Source organism: Pectinophora gossypiella, chromosome 24 (genome assembly GCF_024362695.1).
Source record: "Pectinophora gossypiella chromosome 24, ilPecGoss1.1, whole genome shotgun sequence".
Lineage (NCBI taxonomy): Eukaryota > Metazoa > Arthropoda > Insecta > Lepidoptera > Gelechiidae > Pectinophora > Pectinophora gossypiella.
In genome coordinates this window covers 1,207,824-1,227,018 of record NC_065427.1, presented here as the reverse complement: position 1 = coordinate 1,227,018, position 19,195 = coordinate 1,207,824, and the positions used below count along the sequence as shown (strand labels likewise).

The 19,195-nt window shown below is 36.9% G+C and overlaps 1 protein-coding gene across 1 annotated transcript in view; it reads right to left on the bottom strand.

Annotated features, from left to right (window-relative positions):
* Nucleotides 1–19,195, bottom strand: part of LOC126377883 (paired box protein Pax-5) — a 114,578-nt gene that overhangs the window by 51,726 nt on the left and 43,657 nt on the right. The window contains exons 2-3 of the mRNA XM_050025934.1: nt 17,323–17,916; nt 16,594–16,650 (exon numbers count right to left, since the gene is read on the bottom strand). Of these exons, the coding sequence (XP_049881891.1) occupies nt 16,594–16,650; nt 17,323–17,485 (220 nt within the window). The 5' untranslated portion in view covers nt 17,486–17,916. The remainder of the gene's footprint in view (nt 1–16,593; nt 16,651–17,322; nt 17,917–19,195) is intronic.

Sequence of the window (19,195 nt, the reverse complement as noted above, 5' to 3'; positions counted from 1 at the left end):
TGACACCATAACGATCTCAAATTTGGAGGGAATTTTTGGGTGTTTTATGATTGTGAATCTCGGGGCTCCGCAGATGTGATGCTACGAGGTATTTTATAGAGGCATGATTGTATGCGGTTTTTATGTTTGTCGTAGTCGTTATGATAATCTTGTTATGGATGAGGCGGCCGTTGTTTTTACATAATGACGTTAGGGATTTTGTGTTAGGCTACAAAAGGGAGTTCTTTAGCCTTATTTCACAAGATTTTTTAGGATATTGTCTTCGAATTTGTAATTATCATAATTGGTAAAAGAAGGCTGCAGTAAAGCCATTTAAAATCTGAGGTTTGTGTTATCTCTTCCACAATATCAAAAGAGTTTAGTATAGGTACAGGACCTTCCAATATTATTATTTTTATAACTTCATCAGCATTTTAATCTGTAACTCATTTAAACGTACTTACATGTATAATATTCCATCATATTCTGGTTGTATCTATAAGCGGCGGACAGATCGACACCGCCGCCGGCCCTCAACCCAAATAGGGCCGCAAAAGTCGCTTTGCTCTGGCCCTCCAGTTTGATCACTTACACTTCACTGATATCCAATATTAGTTACTAATCACAGTCCGAAATAAAACGTGCACCATAAAACACCTTAAAACGCCATTTTCAAAAAGTTCATTAAGTAGTTCCGAATTTGAATTTTTAAGATAGTGTAGCATCACCGAGTGGATGGTTTATCGTTTATTACTTTATTCATTTTAATTTCATTTAGGTACACTTTTTAATTTTTATAAATTTTTAATGTTCCATTTTTAACACTAAATTTTTTTGGTCTATGGATATATTTTTTCGATTTCAAACCACTTGTCTGACACAGCTTTTAGATTAAGTACTACGCTGCTAAAAAGGCCAATAGGTTTGAGATTTCGTTTCGCTAAAATTTGTATCAAATTCGTTCGAATGTCTCTACTTAAAAGCATCTCTCTAATGACTGCCCCTAAACGAGATCAAATCGTAACGTCTGATTGGCTATTGATCTCGACTAATCTCAGCCCATTTCCATTGAAAAAAAATCTAAAACTATACCTACCTAAACCGGATTCGGAAAAAACAAAGAGTGCCTATTTGTCGAAACCACGATGGTTAATTTCAATGCACTAATGGTTTCTAAGAAAAAACTAGTGAGAACCGTGAAAGTAGCATGAAAATCGTCGCAGCTTCGATTGGTCTTCGTAAAGGCGATTCGTTTGGAGTAATTTCGCTGGTTTTTGGACGATTTTCCGGTGTTTGATCACGGCTTTTCCGGTCGGATAGAGGCAGGTGGCTCCGTGTCCGTATTTCTCACGAGAATGGGCCTTTTAATGGTAAGGTTTTAATGAGGAAGTTTGAAATTATGACGTTTAGTTTTGGACATTTTGGACGGTTACGAAGAAAGAGTAATTTTTATGGGTGATCATTATGGAGCTAAAGGGCGTGACGAGTTACCTATTGGTAAGCTGCGTATTTAATCCAATGGCTATTTGGGTTATGAAAATAAAAGTATTAAAATTCAAAAGCATTAATAATTTACAAAATGTACCTAAGTAGTTATAATTTTATAAGTATTATGAAATCAATATTGAGATTGAGACTTAGCGATGCAATAAAGATACCTAACGTAAACGTTTCTTTACATCAAGTTGCAAAAATTTCGCCGACGGAGACCTCAAACATTTTCATGAAATCCAAAGTTGAAGCTTTACAGCATAACACAGCACATCACAATCGATTGATTTCGATATCAATAACACTGGCACATCATTAATTGTGTTTTTTTTTTCAAACCGTTCACTGTTTAAACTCGTTTGATTGTCCGTTCATTTCCGTGATTGTGATTAAGATACGTCTTAATCGACCGCTGGACGGTTGGGTACAGATGGCCAGGTCTCGATTTTGAGGTATATTTTACGGTTGGTTCGCTCAGAATCGATCGATTGTGACAAGGGGATCAGTTTTCTGACATCTTAGAAGTCCGGCTCCGTGGGATTGTTATTGCGATGTTTTTAATTACGAAATGTATTAGCCTTTCAGCTGAATAACAGTAATATTTGTTAGCATGATTTGTAATGCACTCAAAAATAAACACAAAAACATCATATAAATTGCTCTAAAGTCCGAAGTGAATAATCACGAAGCCCTGTTGTTTAATTCTCATGAAATGACGTTTTTTGTGTCAAAAACTGTTTTTCTTTTGATGCAACTACCTATTGAAAATTTCAACAACTCTTGAGGGATTTTTTTCTTGAAATTAGTAAACTACGGAATATTTAATTTCTATCTACTATAGGCATTTTTATACTAATCTTAGAAACTCTAATCTCTCAAATCTCGAATATCTAAAAAAAAAAATTAAACGTTCAAAAATACAATCTTTTAATTGAACAGATTTTACAAGTTATACGAAGACAAAGCCTATTGTGCTTATGTTTTATTCGTATGTTTATGTCCTTTGTATATGTTGTTGTGCAATAAAGTATTATTGATTGATTGATTGATTGACAAAGATTTTAATTTTCATTCATAAAATTTGAAATATAAAATAATAATTGTTAGCTATAATTTATTAATTTATTTTTCTACTCCTTTACTTTAATCTGGCATTTAAATAACCAAAAAGTCTAATATAAGTACATACATAATTAAACTCTTTGAAAAAGTGTACGCTCTATGGCCTATAAAAGCATTGTTTACAAAGTGTAACTGTACTATAATGTCGCCAAAAAAGCATTGTTGTTGTTTTTTTTTTTGACCTGGAAACTGGCACACCTTTACTTTGTGTGGTGCCATAGATATACTATAAAAAAAAGTATACATTTGCCGCCATTTTCCCGCGCGTTGGAAAATAAATTGGATAATTTTTGTGTTTCGTTTAAAATTACGTCGTCGTAGAAAAAGTATTGTATGCAACGTTGTATAACTAGGTCAAAAAATGCTCGTGGCGTCTCTTATTGCGATGTTCGCCAAGGCTCACATCGCAACTCACGCCACTCGCATTTTTTGACCCTTCTTATACAACTGTTGCATAAAATACTATTATTTTATTGTTAGTATATAATTTTATTATTGAACTATTATTGAAATAGAACATTCATTCACACGGCAGGTTTCTTGCCGTCACTTGATATCGAGTCTCTTATTTAGACTGGTCGGTATCAGAATTACATGCAGTATTAACTTACACGTCATGTATATTCTTATTATCATGAGGAAGGTAGCTTTATAGGAAATCACTATCGGATTTTATTTTGCATGAAGTGTTGTAGGTACTTGATAAAATGAGTAGGGATATTGCAGAATTTCTTATTAGGTTCCTTATTATTGTGCTATTTCTAATAGAGCTATTTTAGCGGATATCCAGAAAATTCAGCGGAAGTAATTAGAATCTCTAAATTAATCTGAATATTTTTTTGTATATTCTTTTCTTTTTGATTTGATTTATCGTTTAAAATTAGAAATATAATATATTTAGAAATATATTATAATTAGAAATGTAGAAAGATAATTAATTATCCGTGATTATAAAGTAATCTTTTATGTATATCATAGTAATATGAAAGTAAAAACACAAATACGAATTGTAATTCACATTTGCCATTATTTATCCCAAACTTTAGCGAAACGCTCTCAACATCCCTAAACTCCTCAAAAAATAAAAAATAAAAATTTCACGGCAAGCATTTTGAATTTCAAATAAATTCTCTTTTTAAAACTCACTTAACACAAATAGATAATAAACAATCACTCACGTCACTATTACTTTAAATAACCGTTCGTGATTCAAACGCGGAATATTTTGCAATTGGAACGCGTCATCCCGTTTCGCTCGACCGCGCGTCGCGCCGCCAAAATACGCTCTAAGCACGTGGTAGCGCGCGCGGCTGCGCTCCAATACCGCCCACAGGGGGTGAGATAACCCGATTTATTTTGCGACTTTTTTTTTGGAATATGAAAAGATTGGTGGCTGTCTTTTGACTTTTGTTAAAACTGCAGTATTTACGACAGGTTTATTTTCCTATAATTTAATATATTTTTATAGTGACTTATTGTATATTTGCCCCGAATGGCATTAACTATTTTGCTAAAACCAGTTGATGAGAGAATGCATGGGCCAAGTAGAGAATCGGAATTTAAGTAATATATTGTCTACTAAAAGTAAGTAATTCTTTTTAATTAGTACTGAGCACAACTATAAAATCAAATTGCTTGTTAAGGTTCATTATCTGCCACTAATAAAGTTCTATGAGAATGTAAAATTATCCATCATTCCTGACAATATGATGTGGGTAATGTCTGCCCCAGACTGGCTGTATAAGATGATATTTTCGCGCTGTATTTGTTGCTGATTTAGCTTTGGTTTTATTTTTCCCATAGGTACTTTAGTACGCTTTTGCATTATATTTTAGTAATATTTTAAATAAATATATCTTCGTTAACCTATTGTTTCAAAACTAATTACTTAACAACTATATGAACTATTCCTTTTTTTGTATATTCTAATGTTTTTTAGTTTTTGTTAGCGATTTATGGTTATTTATCTTTAGTGTAGGTAATAAACGTTTTTAAAAAAATATAAATGTCGATTCTAGCAAGAAAGAGAAGTGTGTCAGGATCAAAGCAAATGGAATCCCATAATCAGCGTTTAACCCGGTGGGAAATAGACGTGAGTTTATCTATGTATGTATAAATGACATCCCTCTCGACACTTTCCGAACGCACCGTAGTGACGTCACTTCGCATCCCCCGCGCTGCTCCCTCACGATAACATTATCTCTACACGACCAAATTGCAAGCATAATCGGCAGAGATAGTACCGATAATGTCGACCTTAGTGTTAGTACATCACTAATTGCTAGTACAAGCGTAACTTTAGATAATGTATTGGTATCTATGGGGACCTTTGTTACTAACATATTGGCTCGCTTGATGCTGTTCGTTGCCCCAGACACCTCATACAAACAACCTCGTTTTACACAGACACTACACATTGACATTATCGTACACGCGCATCTGTGTGTGTGACGTCTGACACCATACGATTTAAATCTAAACTATGTTCGAGGGGGGGGAGGTAAACCTAGCTCAGACGCTGATGGTTTTAGATGAACGAGGCATGGACAGTTCCTCGTTCATCTAAAAAGCGAAAAGAGTTTCTATTTGACATTCGATTTGAGAGAAATCTAACTAATATGTAATACGTCCAAGACTTCCAATCGCTATTTCATTTACTATTATAATAACAAGTTTGATGTGCACTTAATCACTCAGTCAGTCAATACACAATGACAAATTGATCACAATATTAGTGATCTGTCAGATAAACGAAAATGATGGAATGACTACGAAAACTTGAGATATGTGCCGATGAAACGTGCTTCTAAGGAATAATAAAAATAGTCACTTGTCCTGTGGTATACCGGCTCGCTTCTCAATTGGGAGCGATGGTTCCAACCCCGGTAACTGACTTGCACCAATGAGTTATTTATTTATCTCAAGTGCACTTTGCACTAACACTGCTCGCAGCTCGACCATTATATTTTTTTCATCTTCAGTTTATGTTCTCTAGAGGGCGCCACGTTGAATTTAAGCTCAGAACCATCAGACAATCAAGACGCTTCCAGTGACACCTCATTTATTGAATTCTGACAGGTAGTTTGGAAGTTATGTGTTACAAGACCTGCATTCATACATAGCGGTCAAACACATAACTTTATTTTTTGCTTCGCCGCAGTCACTGGGTAAAAAGCTAGTGACATTACGCGGAATTCTTCTGGTGACTTCTTCTGAATTTTATCAAATTTTCTACAGTATAAACATCGAGGAGCTCGGTGGCGCAGCGGTTAACGCGCTCGGTCTGCGATTGTTGAAGTAAAGCAACTTTCGCAAAGGTCATAAGATGGGTGACCATAAAAAAAAAGTTTTCATCTCGAGCTCCTCCGTGATTAGGAAGGCACGTTAAGCCGTTGGTCCCGGCTGCGTTAGCAGTCGTTAATAACCATCAATCCGCACTGGGCCCGCGTGATGGTTTAAGGCCCGATCTCTCTATCCATCCATAGGGAAGGCCCGTACCCCAGCAGTGGGGACGTTAATGGGCTGATGATGATGATGATAAAAATCGATCTGATCTGTTCTGCGATTATAATTCCATACAAACTGGGAGTTCTGGCAGAGCGTATGATTCTTAAGAATCAGGAAGTTCTAATAAAGAAATCTATTGAAATCTCTAAACTCCACACACACACAACACATAGATTTCTCGTGGATGTGATCTGCTATAGCATCAGAGATTTGATGTATCGTGCACGGTTCATTACGCGAAGCTTTGTTAATTATACTCATTACCTCCGATGACAGACGGCCTAATGATAAATAGAGGTTGTATTTACTGCCTAAGTGCCTACTATTATTGTAGAATATTCGATATTGCTAAGTACGCGACCGAAAAGCTACAAGAGAGCTTCGTTGGTTTGGGCACGTAAAAAGAAGACCTCCAGATTATGTGGGTGATGTTGCAGCCAATATAAATATACCAGGGCTTAGACCAAGAGAACGAGCAAAATCAAAATGGGCGGACGTGGTTAAAAAGGACCTGTGAATGTGCAATGTCTCCAAGAACGACACGTGTGTTAGAGCGAAGTGGAAGAGAAGTACGAAGAAGGCAGATCCCATCATCAGATCTGATGGGAATAGTAAATAAAAAGGAGAGAGAGAGAGTCGATATAGGCAAGTACCTTTGGTTTTAGTTTCCTATCAAGCTTTAAATATGTCCACATTTATTTTTTCGGCTAATGGATTACGAGCATATGTTTATGTATTACTTACATACCTACGGTCACGAGCATTAATATGTATACATTTTGGTACCATGTCACATTCACTTTTTTGCCAATTCAACCGTAAGTCTAATTAAATGTCAAATACGATAGTACGACAGAGTTCTAAAGTCGGTACATGATATTGCTCATGACTGTATATACATACATAAACTCGCGCCTATTTCCCACCGGGGTGAGCAGAAACTATGGAATTCCATTTGCTTTCTGACCAGTGATGTGCCGTCCCTGGGAATATTCCCAAAGTGGCTATGTTCCCGTTGTAAAATCTGTTTTACTACTAAAGACACTGGCTGCTTTTCTTTTTCAAATTGTTCTTTCTTGTACAGTCATGAGCAATATAATGTACCCACTTTAGGACTCTGTCGCACTAACATATTTGACATTACGAGAGACTTACAGTTTAATTTGTCAAAAAAGTTAATGTGACATGGTACCAAAGTGTATACATATTAGTACTCGTGACCGTACTCTGGTTTTATCTGCCTAAAGGTTAAGTAATTATTTATTTATTTATTTTGAATGAAGGTCTTTCTACTTAAGTTTTGCCTTTTTACTGCCGGGAAAGTTCCCAAAGTGGGAATATTGCGGAAACGACATAGCACTGTTCCTAACACACTAATCATGCTTCCTCTACATTCATTAATAGTTTTTATACTCGCACGCCGGCTCAGAATAGATCATAATTTACTTTATTTATTAATACTAATATTTCGCGATAATATATTTCAAAGAAATATTTGTAAGAGATAGACCGTTTTTTTTTTCAAATTGACGATAAACTAACAAAAACTTGATCTATATAAGCAAATAAAAACCTGTAAATAGCATTCAATTTAATACTCAGATTAGATCATAGATAAACAACTGTCATAACTTAACGCATTTAAGAACGTGTTTTGTTTTAAAAACAAATCGTCTTATCTTTCATACTAAAAACAACTTTATAATTAACGCCCAACAGTCGATATCCCTAAGGCAAACTTTGTGAAGTTACATCGCTATAAAATTAAGCGAGAGGGCATGCGCGAACACTTAGCTGTAATTGGCCGGTCAGCTGTCAAAATTTGAACAAAGAACGTTCTAATCGAGCGGAGCTGAGGACAGTACTGTTGTCTCTTTCTTTAACAGATTTTGGGGTTCAGCAAGAAGAAAATGTAAAGCCCTTTGGGTTCTTTTATTTTTTGTATTTTTTATTGTAAATTGGTGTTCTTTTTTGAAGTTAAAAGTAGACTAGTCCTACAAAATATGATTTGGCGTTCAAATAAAATTATAATTTGAAAATTATTTTGTGGTGATTTTACAACAATAATGGAGCTTAATACCTCTTATCAATTGTAATATTAAGAAATATTATTATATGTAAAAAATATATCTCGTTGATGTATTTTATATATTATGACGTCAGACTTTATATTATAGACAACTTAATAGCTATAAATAATAGCTTTGTCTTACACAATGACATACTTAGTTATGAGTCTTTTGTAAACATTTCCTTTTATTTTGGTGCAATATAGTATACCTATTTGTATTGTATTAACGTAATGTTTAATTATTACGTTCACGCTATTATATTTACCACGGGAGCAACAAAAAGAGAACAAGAGACGACCAAAATTCTTCCACAACGTACATGCTGTTAGAGTTTTCAGTTTTAGATGGAATTATAATAACTAAGTAATTAAGTATGGTATGGTATTATATATTATAATTTATATACACCATTAACACATGTTTATGGATGACGATGTTCGTGCGTCACCCAACAGGGTCCACATAATATCAGCGTCGTGGTTCACGCCGCGACTTGTGCTGAGTGAGGCCCTTTTATCTCAGGACATCCACCACCACCTTACGATCATTTCGACATTCATCCGTCTTGCTTTTTTTTGTTATGGTTTAGTGGAAATTTGATATGATGTTGTTGTCTTTTTTTTGTGTGTGGCGCCCTTTTATAATAAACTACTTTTCTATTCTATTCTATTGTATAAGTACAAAACTGCTAAGGTCGATTTTCGTAGTTACTTCGAAGAATTCTGATGACGTCATTATAATTCGGTGCCTAATATCCTCTAATGTCACTGCTTGGCACCAAATTTTTTCATATTAACAAAATAAAAATCGACCTTCTCTGGTGTGTGATAGTGATTTTAATTCCATGTAAAACTAAAATTAATGACAGCGCGTACGATGCAAAATAATTTTGTTTTACTGGCACCTTTAATATATAATATAATATATAATATAATTAGCAAATCAACTATTATATCTTCTGTTATTTTGCATTATTTTCTATTGCTTCGTTCTTTACTCTGAGTAGCGTACTTTAGAGTATTAATTTTTTTTTGTTTATAATATATGGATTTAGACAAATAAGCTTCTACGTGTTAACATTATAATTATCTACAAAATAATTTCTCATAGTTCATAATAAAACCAGTAAAAGTTAATTCCAATTCTCACAGACAAACCTGTCCTGAGTCACGCCATTAGTTCCGCGCCGGGAACCAAACCCGGACCATTCACGGAAGTCGGTATTTTGATCGTTTATACTTTTTTTATGGATGACTCGTTTATCGAGTGTAGATTGAAGGGTGGTCGTGTATGAATTTTGAATTATTAGTTTGAGAAATGTACGACAGTAGCTTTAATAAAAACTGGTAACCAAATAACTTCTATAGACGCATAAACAGCTTAAACACGTCCCACTGCTGGGCACAGGCCTCCCTTCATTCAACCGGAAAGCATATAGGGCATACTCCACCACGCTGGTCCAGTGAGAGTTGGCGGAGATGTTTTCTACTGTTAATAGCCGCGAATAACATCTTCATGTGCCCTCAGAAGCACGGAATCATCATACTTTTTTTTCGGACAATCAGGTGATTCAAGCCTGCAACATCGTGCCCAACCCAGCGACAGTCTCACAAAGCGATTTTTAATAGACATGTCCATACTAGGAATCGAACCTAGGACCTCCGGATCGTGAGCCCAACGCTCAAACACTGGACCACCGAGGGTGGATTAATGTATGATAAGGTGCAAAAGTCCGATCAGTTTCTTGCAAATAAATTAACTGGTTGCGCTTATGACCTGGTTACATGTCGTTTCTGTAATAGACCAAAAACACCTACAAAACATACATTTTATAATTAAGACAAGTAATGGTTCGTAATTTCACCACTGTTTACAAATAATTCGCTGGGCACAGTCACTGTTATTTTTTTATATTTTTTTGACGTGATATTGTAAATTTGCCGCAGATGGCATTAACTACTTGGCCGGACAAATGGGGAGCGCTGAGGGCTCTCACCCGGTACAAAATTTAAGACAACAGGCCTGAGGGTGCCCAGTTGGGGGCTAACCTTGGCTCAGGGCGTCGTCTGAGAGGAAGAATATTTGAAAATTATCGACCCGATAGCGATAAGCGCTGAATGTGGGAAATCGTCGGCCACGTGACTGCACTTTTGCTCTTTGTACGAATATGTACATATTATATCTGGTAATCAAGTCCTTAAGAATTTAGATAAGTAACAACAGCAATGCTGAGAAACTTATAGCAATCTCTACAACGTATTCAAAATTACAATCTCACTGTCGCTTAACACGATAACCGATGATTCGATGGAAGTACACTATAGAGGTGCGCGTGCGTCCGGGCCACGGCGGTCACGCGCAACGAAAGCGAAACCCGAGCAAAAAACGAAACGTGTCGCGTCTCGATTAAGGTCGGGACATACGTGGTCGAGAGATCGGCTTTATACCCCTTCGTGGCAAATTCTGAGAGATATATTTAGAAAAGTTAAATATTTGTTTCTGTGCTGACCTGAGAGCGAATAAAAATCGTTAAAGGATTCAACTGTTATTTTAAAAATCTACTGATTGTACTAATCACTGTCTGTCTGTGTTTTGTTTGATAGAATCATCGGAAAGCACATAAAGCCGTTAGTCCCGAGCTATTAACCCAAGCACCTCCACCAATTCGCACTGCTGTTGGAGCAGCGTGATGGAGTGTGGTTCACACCTCCTCTGGCTGATTGAGACGAGGCCTCCCCTCAATCAACCGGAGGGGGTACGGAGCATACTTCACCAAGCTGCTCGTCTGGTGGAGGTGTTTTTAGGGCTAATAACCGGGACAAGCAGCTTAACGTGCCCTCCGAAGCACAGAATCGTATTTCTGTAAAATCCTTACCAAATAAAGGCTCAGTAGTAACCGATACCAGGGTTGATGAGGTTGGTATTCCACCTCACGACCCCCACGATAGAAGAAGACCAAATAAAGGACAGTCTCACAAAGTGATTTCGACAATGTCAACATCAAGAATCGAACCCGGACCTCCAGATCGTGAGCTTGACGTTCTAAACTGAGTTTAGAACTTAGAGCTTTAGAGAGCTTAGAGCTTAGAGCTCTAGTAACTAGAGCAATGAGGCTGTTTATGCTATTTATGTTATGTTATATCAAAAATGATCCATCATTAAAAAAAAAACCTGGCATACATTTTATTTCGATGAAACCGACCACAATCCTGTGATCGTGAATGAAACAAAGATCACGTCGCCTGTACAATGAGGCTTGGTTCCCAGGGAAGCTGCGGTTACAGTGTCGATTACATCCAGGGATCTTCGCCAAGGGAACTGTAAGCTGTTTATACTCACACCTGAAGCTTTATATCAATCGATTTTTAAAATAGCACAAACGACGTACACAAAGGCACACATCTCTCTCTTTATTTAAGAGCTGCGCTCTTGTTGGTGGAGTAATCGCCTTCAATACTCCATAGATAGGGCGTGTAGAACGGTGGTTGTCCCAATCGCCTTCCGTTCCGCAGTACACCGACCAATTTCTCAATCGGTAATGTTCTAGCTAGAACCCTACCAGAATCCAGTTCCTCGGCCTCCAACCAGTACTGATACCGCTGCTGCCCGGCATCAGGGGTGCGCTTTTGAAGTAGCGGCGCCTACTCGCTACGTCACAAGATCGTCATAGAACCTATAGGTTTTATAGGTTAGCCCGTCCCAGTGAGCACAAAGGTACATGAAAACTCTTTATATTTTATTTTCATTTTTGATGACGTTTTTGTATTTGTACTGTATCTTTCTTCTGGTTTGTACTTATAACATAAATAGCCTACACACCCACTGCTGGGCACAGGCCTCCTCTCAATCAACCGGAGAGGGTATGGAGCATACTCCACCACGCTGCTCCACTGCGGGTTGGTGGAGGTGTTTTTACGGCTAATAGCCGGGACCAACGGCTTAACGTGCCCTCCGAAGCACGGAATCAACTTACTTTTTCGGACAATCAGGTGATTCAAGCCTGAAAAGTCCTTACCAAACAAAGGACAGTCTCACAAAGTGATTTCGACAATGTCCCCATCGGGAATCGAACCCGGACCTCCAGATCGTGTGCATAACGCTCTTACCACTAGACCACGGAGGCTGTTGGTTTGTACTTATTAGTGTTTTATTGGTCAATTACACTTCCTGCCTCATAATTACCTGCTGTAAAACACTGATTACCAAGATACAGGCTTAAGCTTAGTTTGGGACTCAGGGTTTAACAATTAATTTGTGCAATCGTGTGTTAACCCAAATAGTACAAATCAATTTATAAATACATATTTTAGACATACACATAGTTTCTTTTAGCTCGATATATATTCCAATTTGTTGGTTGGATAACGAAAGGGACCCGCAATAGCTTAGTTGGAAGAATCTTCACTCTCAGTGTGAGGTCGCAAGTTCAAATCTAACAACGACCTAAACCAATAATTTTTAAAGTTGTTTGGAATTCATGTTTGGATCTTAAATTTAATATTACCTGTCATGTGCACACGGTGAAGGAAGACGTGAAAAATCCACGTCTCACCAAATGTGTTTTCAGAGGTATGTGATAGGTCACATTAGGTTAGCTTAGGACCTGTAATTGGGCTTCTGTTAAAAACCGGACCTGTCAAATTTTCAGGTTAGGTAACGATGGCTAATGATGATCATATTGTATGAGTTACAATTAGTCATAATTCTTGCATTGTTTATAGCTTTGGGTACCTAGGCATTTACGAGTATGTGGTTTACTTTTTAACAAATTATTATTTCGAAAATCAGAATTTTGTAAAATGTTATTTCATACAGTAAAGATTTTCGTTTATTTTTTTGACGCGGCTTATTATTGTTGATTTACTTATGTAAATATACCTACTTTTTGTTGTTTAACTCAACAAAGATTTATTTACTGGTAAATTAACTCGTAACGTAACAGTACGGTACTCTACTCCAATCTCATCAGTCATCCCGTGATCATGGCACTTGCAACAGTGTCGAAATATCGGGAGTCTCATATCCCTATTTTAAACGCGGTAAGAACCCGTTATTATGTGTTTTAATTATAGTAAGGTACTCTTTGTCAACGAAAATGCACTCAGAGAACTTTTTTTTAATGCAAAATTGTATTTAAGTACCTCAAAGGTTGAAAGCACCTGCACTCAAACAACTAAGTTATCAACCAGTGAACTTTCCTACTCACTCACATTATTCTCTACCGAATAGAATGTATACAACGTACTAACATAAACAGCAGTTATATAACTCGATAGCATATGGCATTCGGTAGTTCATTCAAAACAATTTCACTGGAGGCTAGCAGACAGTGAATGGAGGCGTTTTTTATCGGAGTACACTTGCCCAAATCGGTGTGAAATTAGTTGGTCGGCCGACGAAGTGATCAGTTTCGTTATAAAGATGGTGGGTAGGGTGCTAGTTTAAGCGGTTTAGCTGGTAAGAAGGTAATAGTAGTGCGGCACGCTGGGTGGTGAGGATATGGTATCCCGACGTGCCAGCAGAGTAGGGGAGTGATTGGTGATAACGATGATGCAAGCAAGATGAGAAGCAAGCAGCAAGCAGGAATATATACAGCTTATTAAAAACACTTCACAAACAGGATAGGAATATATATATGTAGTTCACAATATACACACTTCACAAAAGAATGAAGAATTAGAGGGCACGGCCCTAAACAGTTTAATACACTTGTGTTGTTTTAATGAAGGTCGGGGATGCAGTGAGTCGAAGGAGAGTAAAATGAAAGGAAATGCGGAATGGAATGAGAATTTCGTAATTTTAAATGATGACGGTCAGAACGAAAGGCCAGTATGTGCAGAGTTTGTGGACTGCTACAGTAGTGGTAGCACAGATGGAAGAACGCTTGACTCTCACTTTATGGTTGCAGGTTCGAAACCCGCACAGGCCTAAATCATTTTTGAATTAATGTTTGGATCATAAATGATTATCACGTCATCAGCGGTGAACGAAAACATCGTAAGGAAACCCACATACCCGAGAAATGAGTTTCGGTGGTATGTGAGCTAACCTGTATTGGGCTGGATTTCCCTTCGCGGCGCGCGGATTGGAAGGTAAGGCACTTCTGTAAAAAAGCGGACCTGTCAAATCTTCAGGTCACACTACACTATAATTAATTCAATCAATTTAACCTTCTTTATTGTTTAAAGCAGCAGCTTCTTTGCTGTTTTTAGAGCAGCAGTAACTGTCAGTACTATTCAGAGGCGGAAGACAGGAGTCCTAGGACGGCTTTGAAATAAACTACTCTGGGCGCCATCCCACTTGCTTCAGGCTGAGTACTACGGGGCGGAAGGCAAGAGGTAAACCACTGCCCTATTTTTTCCTAAAAAAGTAGCATGGAGAGTTAGGAGAATGCTATACCGACAAGAGCGTGGCTCTTAAATTAGTGATGATGACTGTTTAAAGTTTCTTTATTATTTGTGGCTCTTAGTGATGATGATTGTGTAAAGACAAGGAAGTCAGCTAACCTTCTCATCCTTGGATAACAATTATTGCCTCTCCCAATACGCTCCGCTTATGACTCCGCTAGCAAAAACACCACACGACAACCGACATATAAAAATGCATAGCTATAGATAACGCGTCTTTGTAGTATGTTCACTGGTGACCATGTCATTCAAAAACGACCATTTCTTTTTTGTTTTTTAAAACAATTTGGGCCTGTCGGTGAGATCGTAAGTTAGGAGTAAGCGTGGTAGCCGAAAGTCACATTAAGGTGAGTTTAAACTGTTCGGAAGTTTATAAATAGCGTTTAAGTGAAAAGTAAGATGATCCCTGATTCGGATGGCACGTTAAACCGTTATATTATTCCTTATTCTATGCCGTTTTAGGGGTCTTTGGCGCCTCAATAATAACCCTGATTTGGGTTGATGAGGTTGGTAATTCACCTCATAACCCACACGATAGAAGAAGAGAGTGATATGAGGTTGAATTTCTAAATCAAGACGCAATTGTTAAGTTCTCTTCGACTGTTTAATTGTACAATTTGTGGTTTACTTAACCCGGTTGGGATGACGAATGTAAGTTGCAGTATTTATGTATGTACTATATCTGCATACTTACACATACAAACAGGATAGATAGATTGATTTTAGATTTTTGACTTTATTGTTCAAACAATTCGTTACATCTGATTCAGTAATCAGTCCATCTAAGTAATTAATGATGAATTACCCTGTGGAATTACCTATTTCCAATTTATATTTAAATAAGTTTAAAAATATTTAACTGTTAATCAAAAGTGTAGAAATTGAATGAAATGTAGAAATGCATTTCTCACAATTGTCTACGCTACCATAGTACTATGAATGGCCCATACCAACTACCGGGAATAAAATATACTCGTAAAATTGAAAAATTAATGTAAGTTATAGCGCTTCAAATATAGGTCCTAGCTTGTCTTTTAATGAATTCACGCTCTTATGTAGTATAACTTGAAACTTTAGCAAGAGTCCTAAGATTTTGTTTTTACCGACTTCAAAAAAGGAGGAGGTTCTCAATTCGACCGTATATTTTTTTTTTCTTTACTTTAGTTCCGTCCAGCAGAAGAGTAAAAGGATCCTAATTTGTAAAATACTTACAAAACATATATGTTTTTCTTTTTATAACAAAAGCTGACGGCTACAACTCAATTAAGGTAGTCACAGGTACACTTATCGCAAGTTGAACTAAGTACCCATACGTCACCGAGCTTTCTGTCAGACCAACGTGGTGGACGGTGAGCCCTATTGCCGTCTATACTAATGGTCAAGCCAACTGTGTTAGTAAACTACACTTAAGATAAATTAATAACTCAGTGGTGCAAGTCTAAAAAAATATCACAAATTACTTACAAACGAAAGCTTTAAAAGAAAAATCCTCTTTCATTGTAGCTTCTTCCGTATTTAAGAAAAATTACTTTGGTGAGCCCTACCGCCGTCTATAATGGACGAGCCTGTGTGTTCATGAAAATGCACTAAGATAAATTAATATAATAACTGATTGGTGCAAGTCTGGTACCGGAGTTCGTACCGGTGTTTCCCGTTTGAAAAACAAGCCGATGTACCTTTTTTTTAACGTGACTTAGTGTTGATTTGCGCAGATGGCATTAACTACGGGGAGTGCTGAAGGCTCTCACCCGGTACAACATTTAAGACAACAGGCCTGAGGGTGCCCAGTTGGGCGCAAACCTCGGCTCAGGGCGTCGTCTGAGAGGAAAAATATTTGAAAGAATTAATCGACCCTAGTTTGTCGATAGCAATAAGCGCTGATGGAGGGAAGTCATCGACCACGCCGGCGGCGCTTCCCGACTACCAGACTACCAGAGAAGCAGAGTGACTATCTATTTTATCATATTATTTTCTTTTTTATATTTTTTAAAATAAATAGTGACTTGTGTACTCACCATCTCCGCTCTGGTTGCTGCTGTGTGCGTGATACTGCTCATCTGAAAAGTCGTACTCTGCGTCAGGTTAGACCATCTGCTCTCGTTACAATTATTCACAACAATTATTATGGATACAGTTAATAGAAAGAAATAATCTAGAGATGGCACAATTTATTATTATTACTTATGAATAACAATAAAGTCAAATAAAATGAACCGGAAATTCTATATTCCGGAATTAAAACAAATATTCTATTCTGTTCTTGTAAGACCTTAGATATCGAAATTGATGATTATTCATTATTTTTACAATTTGTTTTTTTTTATATAAAATTATAAATAATAATAATAATAATAATATAACGTTTATTTCAGACCAACACAAATATGTATAACAGTCCATAGATTATTAGTAGGTTAATAACAATTGTGCTTAATAAACTATGTTAGTATTGTTAATTTAAAATCTAATTATTTACTTATTTTTTTTCTTATTTACTATACCCATAGCTACTTCGACCCAGTGCCGTTGGATTAAGCAGTCCGGTCTAGCAGCAATCATTTTCAGGATGCCGTTGGTGCTGTTTGTGTGTTTGTTTGTGTTAAATAAGTAGTAATTAAAATAAGTCGAGTTTAGAAAAATACGTTTGGTCAGTCTTTTAATAAACGGTATTGCAAGTAATTCTAAGAGAAATTGAAAAAATAAGTGAAATGTTTTCTGGATTTAAGCAAAAACTATATACCCACCTCCATTCCGATGGTCGTTGCTGATCAACTCTTGGCTCTGCAATGTGGGCGCGTGAATCAATACCTTCTGCTGAGGGCTGTGAGGGTCCAAGCCCTCGACTTCCAACAGAGGGGCGTGGGGTTCGTAACCGTGAACTACAAGCGGAGGTGCGTGCAGATCCATCGCGAAAACTTAGCACATCACTTTTTTCCACTCTACTTTTTAAGTTCTTTTTTCAATTTTAACTCAAATATTTTTTTGGTTCCAATTTTAAATCTTTATCACTGGCAGTATTTATCGTGGCACTAAAATCAATCGTTGCTTTTTAGAGTTCGTTGAACTTTTTAACTGTCACTTTTGTTCTTTTCTAGCTCTATGGACGGTTTTTGTATTGAATGTTATTTGCACTTTTATTGGCACTTATTTTTTAACTTTTACTAGCTATAGGAGAATTGGAAGGAGTATTTTTGGATAGTTATGGAACTTGGCAAAGTGTTGAAATGTCTAGTTTTATTCACTTGACTGTCACATCGTTACGTCACCGAACGATGATGTTTCTTCACCGGAGTTTCTTCCTGATTTTCTGTCGTAGCTTCAGCATTTTGGTGTGGAATCTGGAAGAATACAGAACATGATAAGTCACAATGTCTTATATGATTTTGCACTTCAAAGAAATACAATACATGTTGTCCTAGAAGTCATAACAATTCAAAGAATGACTTGATGGGTTTCGTCAGTTGGATGGTCCGGGCAATGTATGAAACACGTCACTTTACAGATTTTCTGCCCACCACATTAGGGATGACCAGCGTGACTTGATACAGTCCATTCCAACGTTTAAAATCCTGCAAACAGCGCTACAGATAACATCTTAACCTCTGCACACGCAAATATAAATCAAAAGCCGGCTTCCGTTTTGCAAATAAAATGTGTATCTATTATTTAAACAAAATCCAGCGACGCGGGTTCGTGCCCCGGCTCGGCATTGTTCCTTTACTGGTTGTGAGGAGCCAAGAAGGTATGGAGGAGGTATTTGTTACTTAGGCATAGAATAGAATAACACATAAACATTAAAAAAAAGTTTGTAAGTTACATATTTATGTGTTTCATATCATGGACTCTTTCGGGCACAACAAAATAGAAGTTTAAATCTCTTTTATGTTACTATTTGAATAGTAACATCAGTATCATTAAGGTATTCACTAGTGCTGTAGTTACATTTATTAATTAGAAGTTCTTTATTTTTTTTAATAAAGTTTTTGTCGTAACTCTCCGCCCCGCGACAAATCGTATCGGGTGCCGATCTTACCCCTAAACCTTATCCTTATTTATGAAATTCTTAAAACTAAACTAATCCCTATTCGGATGAGCATACAAATAACACTGTAGGAACCCGTTCTTAGTTTAAGACTGAACACCCACTTCTCTTAATATAGTTGATAAGGTAAGTTAATGAAAGATGCGAGTGCAATATAAGACGATAATTATTCAGTTATTTAGTTTACAAGATAGAATTAAGGTAGAGTATCGATTACGTTGAGATTAGTTATTACACTAAAGATTATTACTAAGTAAGTGAAATAGTCACGCAGCCTGAAAGTAGGTTGTGCATGACGTAGGTAAATTCTGTGCGGTTCGAGACCGTACAAACACATCGGGAGTCAAATTTTCCTTACGATGATTCGTATGTTGACAAATTACAGAGGACAAGGAGAGGTAGAAAGTACGTGAGAATACGACCCTTAATTGGTTTTACAAAACGTTCAGAATCATCCCTAACATTATGCCGTTTTTCACAGGGTCCGCTTACCTAACCTGAAGATTTGACACGTCACAGAAGCGACTACCTGTTTGACCTTCCAAACTGCGAAGGGAAAACCAGCCCAATACAGG